This window comes from Balaenoptera borealis, assembly GCF_965194805.1.
Source record: "Balaenoptera borealis genome assembly, chromosome: 3".
NCBI lineage: Eukaryota > Metazoa > Chordata > Mammalia > Artiodactyla > Balaenopteridae > Balaenoptera > Balaenoptera borealis.
In genome coordinates this window covers 168,365,720-168,385,383 of record NC_138866.1, presented here as the reverse complement: position 1 = coordinate 168,385,383, position 19,664 = coordinate 168,365,720, and the positions used below count along the sequence as shown (strand labels likewise).

Genomic DNA, 19,664 nt, shown 5'->3' with positions numbered 1-19,664 from the left:
TAAAATTATGGGATTTAAATATTCAGAATAGTGTTTCCTCTCACAAAGTGATCCTTAATTAACTCTTGTTTAATATACCAGTCTATTTTAGAATTAGTCCTGAGACCAAAAACCCACAGTAGGTAGAATACAAGTAAAATTAAATGAAATACCACTAAATACCTTTCATGGAAACTCTATACCCTTGAAAAATTCATGTAAGATCTTAACACAGTTAAAATTCAGTGAAGACTTAGATTGTAGAAGGAAATTAAATAAAAAGATAGTTACTACCTGTGGATTTAACTAATATTTGTCTTGTGATTCACCCTAGCATTTTGTACATTTTGATATGTATGACGACTTACCATCCTCACAGTGGTGGAGGCTTAATGGGCTATCTAATCTAATCCAGCCTCAAAATCTGCTCCCATGGATCACTCACTCAGAAACCACTTCCACATCGGCCTAAATTCTCAGGAGAATCCTGGGACATGAGAGCTGTACAGAGAGCCAGTGAACTGTCTCTATAGGCTCCAGAAGAGTCCTGGAGATACTTGCTGTTTCTGAACTCCTATGAACTTAGTAGGTCAGAAATAACTTAAGTTTTCAAGGACACAGGCAAAAAAACAAAGACAAATGGCCTCTATTCAATAAGGTTACCTCTCAAACTCTAGTGAGCAACAGTGGAGGGGGAAAAAGACAATTCCAAAATCAGAAGTTGACCACAGTGCTTTTTAACTAGTATGATGAACTGTTCTTGTGGCTCAAGGTCTTATCTGGGCGTGTTTATCAAAGAATTTATAAAGTTATCCTCTGCAAAAGAGTAAGAAAACTTTGTAAAATGTCAGAGAATCACTGCAAAATATGCCACTGTTGACACTTACACATGATACCTAACATTTCATCAATTTTCAAAATAAAGAGTTTGAATGAAAAAAAAATTTACAACTGTTATTTTCTTTCAGGACTCATTAATTTTTGGAAAGCACTTCACTGGAGGTCAAAATGTACTATTTGCTAGGAAAATAAAAAATATTTTAGTGACAAAGTTCTATGTGGTTTCAAAGCTAATTATCAATCTCTTAGACTGTGTTTTGAAACTGCCAGTTTTAAGCCTAAAATTATTCAAATGCCAATGCTGTTATGGTCAGCGTGAGAAATAAATTCTATACAATTCCTCCAGCTTCCAAATAAAAGGATTTTTATAGTCAGAAAATCTATTTATAAATTATAATATAAAATTTAAAATTCACCATATTTCAGCATCAAAAACATATGCCAGGAAAAAGAATCATGTATTGAATATAACAGAAAATAGGCTCTGTTCCTATTTATAAAAAAATCTCATTATAAAAGCAAACTTGTGGAGCAGAAATATGGAATTCAGTTCATCTGGTTATGCCTCAGGTGTAAGGAAATGCGTTGAACCAAGCGGCAGTGTGGGTGGTGGGAATGGAAAATGAAACAGGTGAAATGGATAGTTCGTGAAAGAGGTAATTTTTCTCATAAAGATGTATAATTCTCAACTGAAAGATGATTTAGTCTAAGCTAGGAAATACATTTAAGTGGAACAGGTAAAAAAGATACCAATTTTTAAAAATGGGAGGGGCACTGCAAATGTGAGAGGCTGGTAAAGTTGAAACTTTTACCACAATCCTCTCCCCAAATCTCTGACACTTATTGTATTGTTCCAGGAAGGGATATATTTCTTTCAATAAGCTTCACACAAGTATTTTTTATGGATACATATATTTTCTAACATAAATAAACCAAAGCCAAATGAAAATAAAAACTTACTTATCAGAAACGTAACAATTCCCTGTCTATATCTTAAATAAAATGATATAATTTCCAGCTTCTAGTTAATAGCTCTATGAGGATGTTCATAAAGAGTCAATTCTGCTTAATATAGGGATGAAACGTATCTCCTAGGGAGGGAAGAGAAGGGGGTGGAGAGAAGGGGATTTATCCAGTATTATATAGAGAGCCCAAAGACAGTCTGAAATTTTATTCTACCATCTCTCTCCTCCTTCCTTCCCTTCCTTCTTTCCTTCTCTCTTTTAGTCTAAGTAAAATACCCAATGACCAGGAATTTTCTGTCAATCTCTCTAAGCTATAAAAATTTTAGGCACACAAACTGACAAAATATATAAAACCCAAACATCCAATTTAAATATTTTAGGCATTTTTATTTAATAAATAACTTCAGTAAATAGCACTGTAAAAAGTGAACTGTTAAAATTAAAAGGCACTTAAAATAAGAATGTGACTACTATGAAACCAAACAGGAAATTCAAACAGTGAGAAGTAAATATACACTGGTCTGTTACAGCACTAATTGAAATTAAGAATTGCTTAATTGATGGCTGTTGCATAAGCCATAGTACAATTTCACATGGTCATTAAAAAGGCAAATGTACAGCTAAAACATCAATGAAAAAGTACTGATAAAAAAAAGTCTTACCCAAAATTGCAAACAAATACATTAAATGATTAGAAGAGGTGATAAAAAGCACCAGGCTTTAAACAAAATAAAATGAATAAAATAAAATAAATTCACCCAGAGGTCCCCAATTCAGCAAATACTATGTAAATTAAGGCCTTTATATAAATCAAGGACTTTTTTTTTGCAGAAAATTCCCCAATACTTCTATCCAAGGCTTGAATTTAAAAAAAGAAGGCATAAAAGTTACCAAGATTAAGTAACTCTTAAAATGGCACACAGGTTTTAAAGCTATGTTTTCCCTTCCTAACTCTGACTTTTCCCATGGCCTTTGTAGATCAAATAGTTCATTATTTCACACGAGTAACTCCCAACATACTCATCTTTCAGATATATCATGTCATCAGTCATGTCTAATAAGGAAAATAACAAAATAATAAATTTAAAACAATTCTAAACTAGCTAGAAGGACATTCACTTTGGATTCTGTATAACTGAAAAGTGACATATCTGCAAAGCGAGAAATCAGTTTTAATACTTGATTAACAGAAACTCTCATCATACTCATTACTTTAACTACTGCCCTTTCAATCACTCTAGAAATATCACTTAATCCACTAAGAGCTGGATTTCAACAGTCCAGGAGGAAAAGGTCAAAAAGGCACAATGCAACCTTAGATGATAAGGAAAACCATCCTGTCTCAAGTCTTCTGTCAGTCCCTGGCATTGATTATAACATTATTTTCAAAATAATTAAAAAATTTTCAAATTATACATATTGTACACTTTCAGAACCTGCCCATGAGAGAACCACAGCAACACTGCCCTGAAACTACCTTACTGTGGCTGTGGAATTACTACTTTGCACTCAGTGTTGTGGATACGCAAAGGCAGCGCTCATTTTCCCTCATACTTCGGGTTGACAACAGTTGTCACAGCACTCTTATAAATAGGATTTTCACCCTAAAAAAAAGAGAAAAGTTATCAGTCGCTCTACTGAAGTCATATAACATTATTTATAAGACAATATTAAAAGTAAAGATCGTTTTCAGAAGTCATTTCCATTTTATCTGTCCAGGTATCACACTGAATTTTTTAAAAGGCATTAAAAAGTTTACACAGAAGTTGAAAATGAAGGCTTTGCCCTACAAAGTCTAAAGGTACCCCTGTCCTCTGGCATTATTTCCTTTCTGAGCCATTCCTCCACTGGAGGATGTGCTGTTAACGGCTTCTCTCTTTTAAACTGGTTTTGAATGCCTGTCTTGAAACTAATTTTGAACTTGAGGAATTCTTCTGCCATCAACTGCCTGATTCGTAACCCTTTACTGTGCACAAAGGTGCATGATAATGAACAGACTCCTTGGCTTTCATCTCTCTGAGGGAGATATTCTTCTGAGGCTCTGCCACAAAAGTTGCCGAGAGTTCTGGGGTAAGACTGTCACAGTGTCACTGCGGGCACAGTACCTCCACCAAGGCATCACACTGCCGCATTTGCTTAGACAAAAATAATTTCCATTCTTCATGAAATAACTGCTATTCTTCAATATCGTACTGATGAAATGTTTTATTTTATTGTTAATACTGTATTTTACTAAAGAGTACTGAAATCAAGCCCAGTAAATGACTCCAAGCCATAAACACAAGAGATTTTTCAATATCCAAAACTTTACTGACACTGATGTTTTAAAACAGGAGAATAACATACATCCCCATGCTATCATTTTCTTAAAAAATTCTCTTATGCTAAGTGATACATTTAAATATCTGCTACAGCATTCTTTCTCCTGCTTGAAAGTCAAATGAGAAATATGGCCAAATATTCCTATCTCAGAGGAAATAACAGTGAGTACAAATGAAACAAATATTAAAGAAAAACTTAAAACATTTAAAATTTTAGGCAAAAATTAAGATTTTGAAATGCTGTTTAGTTTTATATCTTACTATAGAACCATTTGAGGTGATTTCAAAAAATATAGGAAGCATCTAAACAGTAATTTTTGCTTTTAAATTTTATTCACACTTCACTGCAGGTTATATTTGGATATAGTTTTCATTGCCACAATTTCTGCCTCCTAGGAGGGTACAGTTTGGTGGATGACAAACATGAAGATAAATTAAGGCGCTCTGAAATAGTACAAAAGAGAATTATGTACATAAAAAGGGAACAGTATAAGAAAAAAGGGATTGACTCTGAGAAGATCAGGGATATTGTCAAAATGAAACTGTAGATAAAACATTGAAAGGTATATAGACACACATACACATGCAGTCAAGGTGCTGGGAAAAGAATGGCACAGTTAGGTAGAAATATACATAGTTCAGAAGTTTTTAAGGGTGCATGTGTATGTTTTGAGGAGTGGGGAAGGGAAAGGAGACAAGAAAGAAGACAGCGCCAGATCACGAAAGGTCCTGTGTGCCATGCTAAAAAGACTGAATTTATCTTGCAGACAGGAAATCACTGAGGGAAAATGAAACATATAAGGGCTGGGTCTTGAGAGACACCAAATAAACCACTATGACTTCAGCTTAGCAGTGAGCCTGGATACCAACTGAAACGTGACAATGTGCCTTAGCCCCACCCCACAAAACACAATTTGACCAGTCATTTCTGAAACATGGAGGAACTCAGGATCCCTCAGAGACAAACATCATATAATCTGGATGATAAAAAGTCACATAGGATATCAAACTCTGAGCTCTAATCCCAACTGGAGCTAAAATATGATTATACAGACATTGTAGCAGACATTTCATAATGGAGACCGGAGTCTGGATCCTGGCGACTACATTGCTAATGAGTGATCAGTACAAGTAAGTTACATTCTTTATTTCCACCTTCCTATTATATGAGGCTAGGACTGACCATTCTTTCAAATATGCTAGGAAAATAAATTACCATTTAATTGTTTCTTTAAACTAATGCATTAGATAAATCTAATGTTTAATACTTAAAAATTGTAAGGGAGGTAACAACAACAACAAAAAATGGAGAACAACAACAACAACAAAACACCTAAGTTATAGATGAATCCAAAGTACGATTTATATGGCAGAACTTACCTTTGGAGAAAAGTTTGCCATTTCATATTCACAAACATTTATACTTATTATTTCAAAGTCCATCCAAACAAAATTTTAACATGCAAGGTTAGAGGTAAAATTAAATTATCTGCGTTGGGCATCACCTTAAATGAAGGTAAGCTAAAATAATGCAGATTAGTTCCCATGTTCAGAGTGCAACCCCTCCCCATCCCAACAAAAAGCAAAGCCTATTTAAATCAAGAGAACAGGGTTATGTTCAGCAGTTACGTCCTCTGTTCTCAGTAAACGTCATCCGTGTGCTCCCTCTGGAAGGGCGGACACGGTGGTGACAGCATCATTTCTGTAGTGTATTAGAAATGCAGTGCACAACCGTGGGGAGTAGCAGCCACATTTAGTGTGCTTAACAGCTGTAACAATTACAAAGCTGACGATCTGATTTCTTTAATGTACCTACATAAGTGGTCTTATGTGCTGAAATAATCAGAGTGCCTATTATCTGAAATATGTTAATGATATAATTAACTGACTGGCAACCTTGGTCCCATATTGGAAAAGTGCTTTATAAGCCATGATTTGTTTTAATTTCTTAATGCTCATTCATTAATTTCTATTGTTTATTTCTACTTTAATTTTTCTTGAGAAAACATCTCAAAATAACCTGTAGCCATTAATTTGCCTGGATTTCACTAATGAATAAAGAAATTTTTACAAAACTTTCACAGCTTGAATTGCTCAAAATGCTTATATTGGCTGAAGAAGTAATACTGTAGCCAAAAATTGACTTAACAATGAAAACATTAAGTTTCACTATTAATTATTGATAATTTCCTTCAAAGCACAATTTAACATACAGCAAAGGTGAAAATTTCTCCTTTCAATAGGAGATATAGAAATTTTTCTCATATAAGAAGTAACCATAAGAAAGTATTTGATTGTTTTTGACAGGGAGGGAGGGAGGGAGGGAAATCAGCAAATCAGTTTCCTTCTAAAAATGACTTTCTGTAAAGCATTAAGTGAGAAAGAAAAGAATGTATCAAATCTCATACTAACAGGAAAACGTACCAAACTACCCATATATGAACCTGACAATAATTTTCTGCCATCAAATTTAACTTTGCCATTTCAAAAGTCTTAAAATCTGCTTAGAAATAAAAGAAAAATCTGACAAGTAATGGTTTCTAATGTTATCGGTACTTCCTGTATCTCTTAAAAATATTAAACATTCCTGTACTTTAACACCTTGTTATTATAAGTACACTTCTCAGCAGAGTAAATAAGCAAATCTGCAGTGTTGGTTTCTAGGTAACAAAGTGATCTCCCAGTTACAATGTCTGCCCAAAACAGTAGTGCTAGAGTAACACTAACACCATTAAGTTAACCAGAAATATCAAAAACTGTCATTTTCTGTAAAGAGTGATCTCCCTCTTCCTAACCAGGTAACAGCGTCTCCCGAAGACACTGACTGCTACTAATACAAGGTAGTGGTTAAGAACCTGGACCCTGGAGCCCAGGGGCCTGGGTTTGAATCTCAGCTCTTCCACTAACTAGCCCTGCGAACTTAGCCAAGTTACTGAACCCTTCTGTGCCTCAGTTTTCCAATATGTGAAATAAGAATAAAAGTAGTTAGGAAAGGAAAGGAAAGAAGAGTTCTGGATCAGCAGTCAGGAGAACTGGTTCTAATCACAATCTTTTTATCGGAGAGTTTTAGGGGCTTACATAATTATATTAAAACATGCTAGAAGCACTTCATGAAAATTCAGTTACAAGGAAGAAGCCTGTCCGCTACTGCTAAAAGAGAAAATGATAAATTTGTCATCCAGGTAAAGCATACACTCACCAAAATAACTTACCCTAGCTTAGAGAATACGTTAACCAAGCTTTATTACCACTATGAAATTTTCAACTAAGTTTTTATTTAAAACTATAATAGGATTTTTCTCTTTAAAGTCTTTGTTACCTTTCAAAAAAAGTTCAGTGTTAACTTTGAATATTAGAATTATTCAATAACTAAGAAGAAGAAATATATATAAATAAAAGGTTCTGATTTTTAAAGGAATTTTAAATTACAGTCAAGAACTAAAGATTTTCAAAATATTTCTAGAATCAATAATGATGACACTGTAGTTATATATTATACAAATGTTATACCAGGTTACATTTATTCTATTTTGAGCTTTAGTTTTCATGTTCGCTTTTCATTGTTTCACCCTAAAACTTACATATAATAATTTGTTATATTATTATAAGGATAATAATACTACCTAAAGCAAAGGACTCTAGTAAGGATTGTAACTGACAGGCTGCTATCATACACTACAGTCATTAGCCAAGAACAACCACACCAAATAGTATCACTACTGACTCCATGTTAAAGCTCTGGGAAGTGACCCAGTGCCATTCTACTTACTAAGTGCAAGAGCTGGGACTCAACCCAGGTCTCTCTGATCACAAAGCACATTCTCTTTTCACTACAACACAGCTGCTGCTTCTATACCATAAAGCTTAATCCAAAGCCCCTCTAAACACTAACTCTGTATTAACACACAAAAAGAGAAGCCATAGTATAGCCATATAAATAAAGCCAGACTTAAAAAAACAAAAAAGGCAGCAATAGTGATAAAGGACACACAGTGCAGTAAAAAGGATAAATTTCACATGCAAAGACAGAAAATGAAAGAAAATACGAACGGCAACTTAGAGACCAGCTTTACGTCCATAGTTTGGATTCTTGAAATTATTAATAGGACTCTTGTAAATCGGATTTTCTTGCTAAAGTAAAAGAAATAGTTTCTAATGATTTCATCAGAAAAAAGCTGACATGTATAGTGTTTAAACACTATAAAAGAGAATTTTTACTATTTTTACACTTCCAAAATTAATTTTTTAAAAAAACCCAAGCAAATTGTAGTAAAATGCAAATGACTAAAATTCATTTACAATTTAACAATACTGAAGATTGCCACTGCTTTTTTGTATCAAAAGATGAATACACGAAGGCCAACGCTTGGCCACCGCGGCCTCTCACCCCACGCTTCAAAGCACTAAATGCTGCCATCAACTTTCATCACTTACAGCTTCTAAATTTTTATAAAGCCAGGTTTATTAAGTTGTAAAATTACAGAGAATAAAAATACCCTTTTTAAGTACATAGTTCCATGAATTCTCAAATGTATAAACACACCCACAATGAAGATCATCTCAAGATCCCTCGGGCCCCTTCCCCCAGCTCCAGCCCCTGCAAACCACTGGATCTCATTTCTGCCTCTAGAGTTTTACCTTTTCCAGACTGTCACATAAGTGGAATCATACAGTATGTAGCCTTTTGAGTCTGGCTGCTTTCTGCTTAGGTTTCTTTGTTGGGGGAAAAGAAAAAGAGAAAAAGCTTTCTACTGAATAGCTTTCTATTACTTAGGATTCTATTTGACATGAGAAAAAAAAAGGCAGAAGAGCAGATTTAAGATTAAAATTATTAAGGAAATAAAAACATTGACCACAGTAACCAGAAGAAACATTCTTATAATTGTTTTGTTTTAATGGGATATACTTAAAAGATATACTTTTCTATTTTTCACTAAATGCCAGTTTTCTGAATAATAAATTTTGGGGGGAATAAAATGTTTAAAGGACTTTAATAATCAGCTTTAGCGCTAATAAGTCTTAGAAGTGTTACATTTGCTTTATGAATCACCCTCCTTTTTAGATGATTTCCAACTTACCGTGTCCCATTTGGCATTCATTTTTTCCTTTTCAAATTTGGCAAATTCCCTTCTGTCATGAATGATCATTAAAAGCTTCCAAATCAGCAGCAATGCAAGGCCAATAAGAACAATTCCAGCAACCACACCTGCTACAATTGGAATAATGTCTGGACCAGTGGGGCACTCTGTAAAGTAAGACGCAAAGGATGAGCACATAAGGGATGAGAACGTGAAGGTATAGCGAAAATTACAAAGAGCTGGGCAGTCTCATAAAAAAACACACAGGAATTAAAATCCCAAGATAAGTGAATGTACACTATCCCAAAGAATCTATAAAAAAGATACTAGAAGTAACAGATGGGTTTACAAGACCCCAGCATACATGATCAATAAAGAAAAGTCATGTATTTCTATGTATTATATAGAAATTGATTTCTACAATTTGGAAATTGAAATTTAGAAAATAGTATTTTCTACAATAGCACCAAAAATCATGATATACCTATGTATAAATCTAAGAAAATATGTGCAAGATTTACATGCTAAAAATTACTAAACACTGATGAAAAAAAGACCTGAATAAATGGAGAGAGATTCCACATTCATGGATTAGGAAACTCAACATTGTTAAAATGTCAATTCTCCCCCAATTTTTTTTTTATTAATTAATTTATTTTATTTTTGGCTGCACTGGGTCTTCGTTGCTGTGCGCGGGCTTCCTCTAGTTGCGGCGAGCGGGGGCGGCTCTTCGTTGACATGTATAGTGCGCGGGCTTCTCATTGCGGTGGCTTCTCCTGTTGTGGAGCACGGGCTCTAGGTGCACAGGCTCAGTAGTTGTGGCACAAGGGCTCTGGAGCGCAGGCCCAGTAGTTGTGGCGCACGGGCTTAGTCGCTCTGCGGCATGTGGGATCTTCCTGGACCAGGGCTCGAACCCATGTCCCCTGCACTGGCAGGTGGATTCTTAACCACTGTGCCACCAGGGAAGTCCCTCCCCCAATTTGATCTATAAACTCAATGCTATCCCAATCAAAATCCTGGCAGGACGTGTAGATATCAAGCAAGTTTATTCTAAAATTTACAAAGAAGTAGGAGAACTAGGAAAGTGTTTCAAAAGCACTTTCAGAAAAGAACAAAGTTGGACAACTTATATTACCAGATTTCAAAACTAGCTATGAAGCAACACTAACTGAGACAGTGTGGTATTGGCTAAAGGACAGATGCCTGGATTAATGGAACACAATCAAGAGTCAGAAACAGGCCCACATATATAAATAAGCTCATCTCATTTTCAACCAAGGTGGAGAAAGGTCAACCTTTTCAACAAATGGTGCAAGAATGACTGGAAATCTACGTATAAAAAACTGGACCTCACTCCATATACTAAGATCAGCTCACAGTGGGTTACGGACCTAAATGGAAAACCAGGAACTATAAAACTTTTAGAAGAAAACACAGGAGAAAAGTCCTTATGAACTTGAATTAGGCAAAGAGTTCTAAGACATAATAGTAAAGAGCAAGATGTGTAAAAGAAAAACTTGGTAAATCGTAGTTCATCAAAATATAAGCTTCTGGTCTTCAAAAAACACTTAAGAAAATGAAAAGACAAGGAGGCACAGACTGTGAGACAGTATTTGAAAAATACATATGCAAAACAATACAGAGACTTTAAAAAAACAGTTTGGCTGTTCCTTCTGAAGTTAAATATATGCCTCCAAAATCCATTCCTAATATTTATCCAGGAGAAATTAAAACTTACATTCCCATAAAAATCTGACCACAAATGTAGAAAATTCCAAAGTATATTAAAAGCACCCAGAAAAACCAAGATAAAAATGTTTCATCTTTTGAGAAGCTGAACAAATTCATGCTGTATAATATCCTTTAACAAATTATCTTTCCCAGTGTCCAAGCCTAAAATCAAGCTCATATTTAAATATCATGAATAATGATGGTACTCTTACCGAGAACCTGCTGTCAGGCACCATGCTGAGGGCTTTGTGTGGGTTACTGCATTTACTCCTCAGACTCTCCATTCATAAAACTTAAAATCTGCTTTCTCTTTCCCTTATTTATTAATTAAATACTAGTTTAAGCTTTGAGAGATTAAAAGTGTCCCAACTTGGACATATAACAGTCCAGCTGGCAGTTGTTCCTAGATATTAGGGAAACTGCCAATAGCCCTAAGCAGTAAAAAGACATAAAAGAAAATGCAAAGAATTTTGAAATGATCAGATTTCTACCTGGAGTCTCTACAACATGAACAGTGGCCTCATTGTTCCCATTCACTGAATATGTGAAGTAGAACCAGCAGTCGTCAACGTCCTTCTCCTTACAATGGGACAGGGGATCGACCTGGCCTGGCTGGGGCAATTTGTCCCGATTTTCAACCTTGGTAATGTTGAAATGTGAACATTCCTGAGCACACGTGTCCTTCTTTTCTCCTTTGTTGAAGGCTCGGCACTGAACACATTCTCTGTTAAAATGCAAATGATTACATTTATTATTTAAAATAATATTTGCTTAAAGATTATTTTGTGTGCTAGACTCAAAATTTAACCAAATTAAGCCAAGAGCAATGAAAGAAGATATAAATAAATGAAGAAACATATTTCTAGATGGGAAAACTAAACATAAAGATGCTAGTTTCCCAAGTGATATATAGATTTATTACAGCTCAAACTAAAATCCTCCAAAAGAAATAAGAGAGTAGGAAAATAAAACTAGCCCTATCAGATATTAAATACACAATTTAAAGCCAAAATAATTTTTGAAATGTGTTGCTGGTACAATAGTAGTTCTCTCTTCAAGGGACAAAACTTTCAATTTTATTTAGTTTAGTCAAAATATAGTTAATTAAGCAATTGGTAATGCTAATTTAACAAAGGTTACCACATGGACTCACTTACATAGCAAACTCGGATTGAAATAATTGTACCATCACTCTCGTACGACACATTTCAATATCGTGTGACAAACACCAGCTACTGAGAAAGAATTTTTAAGATTTAAAAAGTGGGCTTCAATGTGACAGTTTATTTACAGCGTAACCTGATGTTAGCACTGTTCTCTGTATTGTGTGCTGATACAGAGGCCAACAGACAGCGGGTTATCACCCATTTCAAGCAATTCGAAAATACTCACTTATGCTCGGCACAGACTCCAAGGCAGGTCTGGCACATCTCACAGGTCGGCCCTTGGAACTTGGGATCTGTACACTTACAGGCGCCACACTCACAGACGCCCCGGCCATTGCAGATCTGCCCATTCACAGCCGTGCAGGAGGTAGTGTCCAGAGAACAGTCACAGGCACTGCCAGTGTAGTTAGGGTTGCATTCACACACACGACACTTGCAGACACCATTTCCTGCAATAAAAAACATCATTTCTCATAACAGTGGTAAAAATGTAAAATCAGAGCAATGACCGAAAAGTGAAAACAAGCAATAATGTGTAAGAAAGGCTATCTGTGGGATGGAGTGACCTTCAATGCTGCCCTTTTTCTATTTATTCACTAAGCAAACTCTCAGCATTTTTTACTGTATTAGATAGGACCACATTTTATAACCATTTTCAGACCCCTTCTCACCTCCACAAATTAAGCCATTGGATCTATCACAGTTGAAATTATCACACTCGCAGAATTTGCCAGAATAAATTTCGTTTGTATTATCCCTCTTCCGACACACACACTGTCCACAGACACATTCTCCGTTGTTGCTACATATTTCTGAACTGTTTTCTTTCCTGCAGTAAGCGTCCATATCTTCACTGTTCACCTCATCTGTGCTACATTCACAATGTCTCCCAACACGTCCTTCGTTGCACCTAAAGAGAGTCCAAAATTTCAATCACATAAAATAAAAATAAGTGAAAGTAACAAATCATGCTGTGAGAAAGACTGGGAGAGGAAGTAAGACTATGAACATTATCTTCAAACTACAATTTTATTACACGTCATGCCACACGTCACAGATGTGCACAAAAGTGTACCTATGCACACACACAGAGCCATTCAAATCCATGTGGAATCTACACAGGGGCCTATGAAAAAAATCCCTCTTCAGGAAAGTAACCATTTTGATCAAGATGAAAATACAATCTAGCAATGAACAGGTGAACAAAACATTTAGAAACATAGGATAAACTTATTTTTAAAAGAGTGTGATAAGTTTTCAAATGATATACTATTTATTACATTTGCTATTATAGGTGAAGCAACCGTCCAATTGTTAATCTAAAAAAATACAATAAACACATCCCAAAAGGTGCATGGAAGTTGAAGAAAAACATACTGAGCCTATCATTTGAAAATATAACTAACATACTGTTTAAAAATAAATTTATCCTATGGATCCAGACTTTTCAGCCACACTGCATATTTTTAGAACACCTAGTGTTCAGACACTGAAGACACTAGTTCTGTATCTGGTAAATACACAAAAAGAAGGAAGGCAAACATTTTCAAGATGATCTTTCAGTTAAGTAATATTTTACTAAAAATGGATCTACACAATTCAGTCAGGGTATGTATGACATGGAAAATTTAAAAACGTAACATTTTAATTGTTATTTAGAACAGAAAGCTAATAATTGATGGCAAAATACAGCCATCTATTTTTCTCATGATTAAATACCCTTCAAAGCATAGTCATTTGGGGCTGACATCTGCATCAAAATATTCTTCCCTCCTCCTATTCTTTTAAGGAGAAAGATTATTCAGAGTACATTCAATTTTAATTTTTAATTAAAAAGTAATCACAGTATGAAAATAAAATTTAAAATAATTTGACTATAGTTTTGTTAGTAGTAGATTCTATGTTCTGAAAATACTGTTTTCTTTTTAATTTTACAAAGTATATTGCTTTTTAAAAAATTATTCCAATGATTCAGAAGTACATGTAATACACGGTGAACATCCTTTATTGCTTCCTAATTCCATTTCCCAGATATAATCACTATTATTTTATATAAGCTTATTTAGCTCTAGAGAATTCAGACTGCTATAATGAGAGAAAAACCCAAATGCTACCTTAACCATTTGTTAAATATACATCTTGGATGGCTATAAAAGCTTTTATTTTACAGTAAAGGACAGTCTGCCTAAGAAAAAAAAAAGGCAGGGAAGAGCTTTCCATAAATAGCACACACAGGATCATCAAATTGATCCTGTGGCGAGCAGCAGTGGCTGCAACAGTCATTTATTTTCTCCAACAGACAGAATTTCTCCGGACGCCCAAACAGAGCCTCTGCCCCTGCAGCCGTCCCAGCCGCAGTCCCCCGCACCCCGTCACTCTCCACGGCCCCGGCTCACCTGCAGGCTCCACACTCAAAGGTCCCGTTGCCATCGTGGCACTTGGGACTGCCAGGGATGCCTTCACTCTGGCATTCACATTCACAGATGAACTGAAGAATAATCTCTACTTCTTCAGTGAAGCCCAGAGGCTTAATTTTAATGGTTTCAGAATTCTTATTTGGACATTTATTTGAAGTTACGCTGATTTCAAATTGAACCTTAAGGGAAAACAAGAAGATAAGGTAACAACTAAGCAATTTAAATCTACTAAAAAAATTGCAAAAAACCACTCCAAATTATATTTCTTTAACTGTTTCTCAAATTATAAACTACATTGCCTGTAAACAAGCAGTTTTTTCTTTTCTTCAGAAAATGTTTATATAACATACCTCATCCCCAATGGAAATATTAGAGCATTTTCTCCCATTTTCCCCTGTTCCATTCACCCCATTCTTGCAGTAAGACTTGTAATTTATTGTTACTCCTTCTGGTAATTTGCTGTTTTCCAAAATGACTTCTGAAGACAGGGACTAAAAGAAAGACTATTAAACAGAGGAAAGGCAAACAAATGCTACTATAAAATAAGTTGAATGCATAAATCCAATGGGTAAAATGAACTGTTAAGAAACAGTATCATTTAAATAAAATATCTGAAGCCAAATCTTGAGTGACCAGAAAACACAAAACCCAGAGAAATGGGCTCTAATTAATAAGGATCCATTCTTCAAAATAATGTACATGACTGAAAAAAGTATTTATGGTTTAATTGCTGAGTTAAAATTTTAATGATGATACAGCACAGAGGGCTGATATTAATTATGAGGAGTCCTAAGAACTCAGAACACTTTCCTCCCCCAGTGGCAACACAGCTCTCCTCTGGGCCTACCAACTTCAGCTCACTAGGGACTAAGGTAAATGATCTACTACACAGTCTGGGAACAAATGTGCTCAGGTGCAGTTGCAGCCCTGCGCCCTCACCCCGCAAAACAAGAAAACCCCCAGTGGGAGGATTCAAGCCACTGCGTTTTTAGAACAGCAGACCGCTCAGGACCGACGGAGAAGGCTGCAGCAGCAAGCTCTCTCCTGGTCACACTCCTGCACGGATGGAGTTGGGAAAGCATTAACATATGCTGTAAAGACAGAGAACAAAACAACTATGGGAGAAACAGGGAACAACCAGAATCTAGAAAATCTTTGTAAAAACCTCTCTCTCTTCGAGTAGGGTCTTTCCAAAACATTCTGGGAACCCCTGGCATGAGGTAGAAAATATCTACAATTCAACCCATCAAAAGGCTGGGGTGGTGTACACCACACAGGATGGTTACTGTTAGGTTACAAAGGCCTCCAGACGACCTACAGCAGTTAATGACCAATGCTGAGTGAGCATCGCTAAAGCACCCTGAACTAAAGCTCAAGATGGAGAAAATTCCTCTTTAATTTCAACTTCCTTCCAATCTGGGGGAAAAAAAAATCTTATAAATCTTATTAAAATGGTAAGTCAAATATATGTAAATACATTCATATATACTTTATGGTACATGCATATATGACTGTGAGGTACCTCTTGAAAACAGGGAACTATATACCCTGAATATATGTCAAGAGAAGAATTGGCAAAAAAAAAAAAAAAAAAAAGCTCTTCTGGCACAATTCATCAAAATAGATGAATCTATAAAAAGAAGGGGTGGAAAAAGAAGACTGAGGTCATCCTATACATCTAAATATAAGTTGTTTCACACTTGCTTTCCAACAAGGAGACCTATTACTTAACAACATTAAAACAGAATTTAGAAATTTTCCCCACATGCCTTTGTTATATTTTGCTCTGCAGATAATTATGTATTTGTAAGAGAATATGAGTTTTTCCTCCAGATGCAGAATTTAAGTTTTATGTTGTCTTCTGGGGCTTGCTAAATTGTGTATGAAAGGAGTTTTACTTTTTTTGAGAAAAGTGTTCTCCACAGGGTATTGCCCAAAACAGATCTTATTTAAAATGCACTCACATTGTATGCATCGATGATCAACTGAATTACATTGCTGGAATTTGCAGATAATGTTCCTACTGCTGACTTAGGGATCAAATTTTTCAGTTCCTGCAATTAAAAGATAAAACATAAAATACAAGTACTACTCATTCAACTAATTAGCATCTACTGAGTACCTACTATTTATTTTTAAATAACAGTTCTCGATACATTTCCTAAATAAACTTAAGGAGTCAGACCTAAAAACAACTAGCTTTACAATGTAACTAAAATTAATATACACCACTCTTGTAAAATCCAGTCTGTCTAGCTGGTGACATTTTTTCCCCGCATTTCAATTCAGACATATCATTTTGCCTCTAATGACTAAACAAAAAGGGTCTAGAAATGTGTTCCTCTTTTGATCTCACATGTATATATTTACCTTGTAAACAGGCTGAAATTCTTCAGTAACTGCAAAAATCGTCTGAATGTTATTTTCGCTTAGTTTTTGGACAAGGTGAGCAATAGAAGGATAATCCTAAGAAATTAAGTAATAAAATTTAGTATGTAATTACATCCAATCTACTCCAGGTTTTCAATACTTTCTGAAAATAATGATTTGCAGATATCAACTGGATTATTTACAAAAGACTGCTTGAAACAACACAAATTATTGCTGAAGTGGGTGCTGTCTAGTAGGTTTCTAATCCTCATCTATCTTTATATGTAAATTTTAAATTTCCATAATAAAAAGACTTTAAAGAGCAAGATTATCTGTGTATATTAAATGTCAGAACAATGAAAGTAAAGAACTGCCAGTAATTAAAGGTTATATTATCTACGTATCACTTAAGAAAAAGACCAAGATTCAGCAAGGTTTAGATTTCTTCCAGACCTTGAATAATTTGCCTATCTTTATTTTCAGTAGAGGCAGGGTGCCTGCTTTCTTAAATCATATATAAATAAGACAAGGAGTGTAAGACTATACAAATGATTTGTTTAGACGTAATATCAAGCTTGCTACCCCCCTTGACGTACGCAAGTGAGAGGAGACAGAGCTTTGGGCTGAGGCGCAGTGTCGGGAGTCAGCAGCTCCCTTCAACCCCAGGCCCTCATCTACATGGAAGGAAGCAAGCACAAAGCCAGAGCCTCAAAACAGCAACACGAGCTTTCCTGCACATTAGGTCAGGGCCCAAATTACCAAAATAACAAAACCCCAAACCCTGAAAAACCCACAAGCCAGTCACCCACAATACTCTTAGTATTAGACACTAAACTCAATCTGAATCCATTCAATATGTAAGGAGCTAAGCACTTACATAATAATGGCTCATTGTGTACACATCATTTTCCAGGTGACACTGTCCATCATTTGGTAAAACAATACCACCAAGTTTCCCATCTCCAGCAAAGTGAAACCCAGCATCCGTGGAAAACACCAGCAGCCGTGTCACATTCCTCCAGCCAATCAATGACTCGAAAAGAAAAGGATTTCAATTTTAAAATACTACCCACAATTCAGCATAAATCTTTTCATCTTTATGTAGGCTACCACTGTACTCTCAACCTAATTCCGTATCTTCTCTTTTCACAATGCCAGTATCCTTGCTGACGAAGGCACAGAGACCACTGAATAAAACTCCTCCACCCCACTGTAAAACTCCACCTTGCCTGGCTGTCCATCTCTCTCAGCTTTTTTAAAAACTGTGTCTTTTAAAGTCCATGTCTCTCTCCCCACTAGAAAGTACGCTCGCTCTGTGCAGGGCAGGGACCACATCGGGTTTTGCCCATCATCTCATCTTCAGCAGTCAGCACAGTGCTTGGCACACAGTAGGTGCTTAAGGAGTAAATGCAAATGTCTCAGCCCACACCCATCTTGGCCCAAATATCGCTGTCTCATTCCCATCCATCCTTGCTCCACATTCTGTAGCGTATACTTCCTTTATCAGCCTCCACATTAGGCCTTCCTTTTTTAATTACAGAAAAAAGAACCTTCTCCAAAGACTTGCACTGCTTAATTCCACCCATTGTAACCCATCAGTACTGCTTATTTGTTCATTTATTTTATTTTCCACCTTATTCAGCAAAGAATTTAAAGTAACAGTAAAATCCTCTTCTATGGTAATTTTATAATCACATCTGTCTAAATACTCAATTATATCTGTATATATCCTCATAAGACTATAAAATCCTTGAAGGCAGAAATTAAGTTTATTAATGCCGGCAGTCCAAGTGGAATGTCTGTCTCTTTTTCATGTACAGAAGTAAGTGGAACAGTTACTCTCAGTCAGCATGAGGAAAGCCGAGAGTAGCGACCACAGATTCTATGGCTTGTTTTAATCCCAAGGCTAAGGCACAGGTAGAGGCAGCCCAGAGAATGCTCTCTCCACAGTGAGCTGCTAACAGGATCACGAATGGCTGGAAAGAAAACAGGCATCAGGCTGGGCACTACCTGGACTATCACTCTCTTTCCCTTTAAAAGCAGAGACTATCCTTAAATTGCAACTACCCCAGTGAGAAGTCAAGAGTAACCATAATCTAGTAGTTAATATTTGCTGGGTGTTTAGTGGCACTGTATATGGATTACCGTATTTAAACTTCGTAACAACCCTATAAGGTTTATCTGTTATTACCCCTTCTTAAGGAGAAGGAAACGGCCCTCTAGAATGGCAAGGAAACTGCCCAGTGGATGAGCAGGGATGGGAACATCTGAAGCCATTTCCTAACAGTCTAAGGACTGTTCTCTTAAACACGACACCATATTACCATCTTGGGTATCAAGTTACACATTAAAAATTGGTTGGAAAATAACCATTAAGAAGCATCTGGAATCAAGGAAGGTCTTCTAGAGCATAGGAGTACTCTAAGGAAAAAGGGGCGGGGGAGAATGAGACAGTCAGGTACTTAAACTTTATCTACCTCACAATGTTTTCTAGTTTCAGCTTCAGCTGAATCATTAAAAGGTCACCTCAAAATCATCACCTGGTAAATGGGTCATAAAATTCTAACCACTAGTCCAATGGAGATCAGCTTACTACTACTGAAAATCTTGCAATTAAAATTACAATTATATGACTTCTCAAAATACCTGTTCTCATATAGCTTTCAAACTAAGACTTAAAAAGTTCTTTCTTTTTGAATGACTAAGACATGGGGAAGATACCTCTCAAAGATGATAAGCAGAAGAAAACTGACCAGAGGAAAATGGTGTCTGAGACATAGTCCATTTGAGCACTTTT

The 19,664-nt window shown here is 35.9% G+C and overlaps 1 protein-coding gene across 4 annotated transcripts in view; it reads right to left on the bottom strand.

The window, feature by feature from the left end:
- Positions 1-2,150: 2,150 nt before the first annotated feature.
- ITGB1 (integrin subunit beta 1) overlaps positions 2,151-19,664 on the bottom strand; it is a 43,261-nt gene continuing 25,747 nt past the window's right edge. For 2 of the 4 annotated variants that reach the window (XM_082385402.1, XM_082385401.1), the window contains exons 7-17: positions 17,745-17,900; positions 16,868-16,963; positions 16,462-16,551; positions 14,848-14,988; positions 14,477-14,676; positions 12,752-12,990; positions 12,307-12,529; positions 11,406-11,638; positions 9,184-9,350; positions 8,156-8,236; positions 2,151-3,388 (exon numbers count right to left, since the gene is read on the bottom strand). In XM_082385402.1, the coding sequence (XP_082241528.1) occupies positions 8,162-8,236; positions 9,184-9,350; positions 11,406-11,638; positions 12,307-12,529; positions 12,752-12,990; positions 14,477-14,676; positions 14,848-14,988; positions 16,462-16,551; positions 16,868-16,963; positions 17,745-17,900 (1,620 nt within the window). In that variant the 3' untranslated portion in view covers positions 2,151-3,388; positions 8,156-8,161. The remainder of the gene's footprint in view (positions 3,389-8,155; positions 8,237-9,183; positions 9,351-11,405; positions 11,639-12,306; positions 12,530-12,751; positions 12,991-14,476; positions 14,677-14,847; positions 14,989-16,461; positions 16,552-16,867; positions 16,964-17,744; positions 17,901-19,664) is intronic. The other 2 variants (XM_082385404.1, XM_082385403.1) reach the window with 1 other exon arrangement.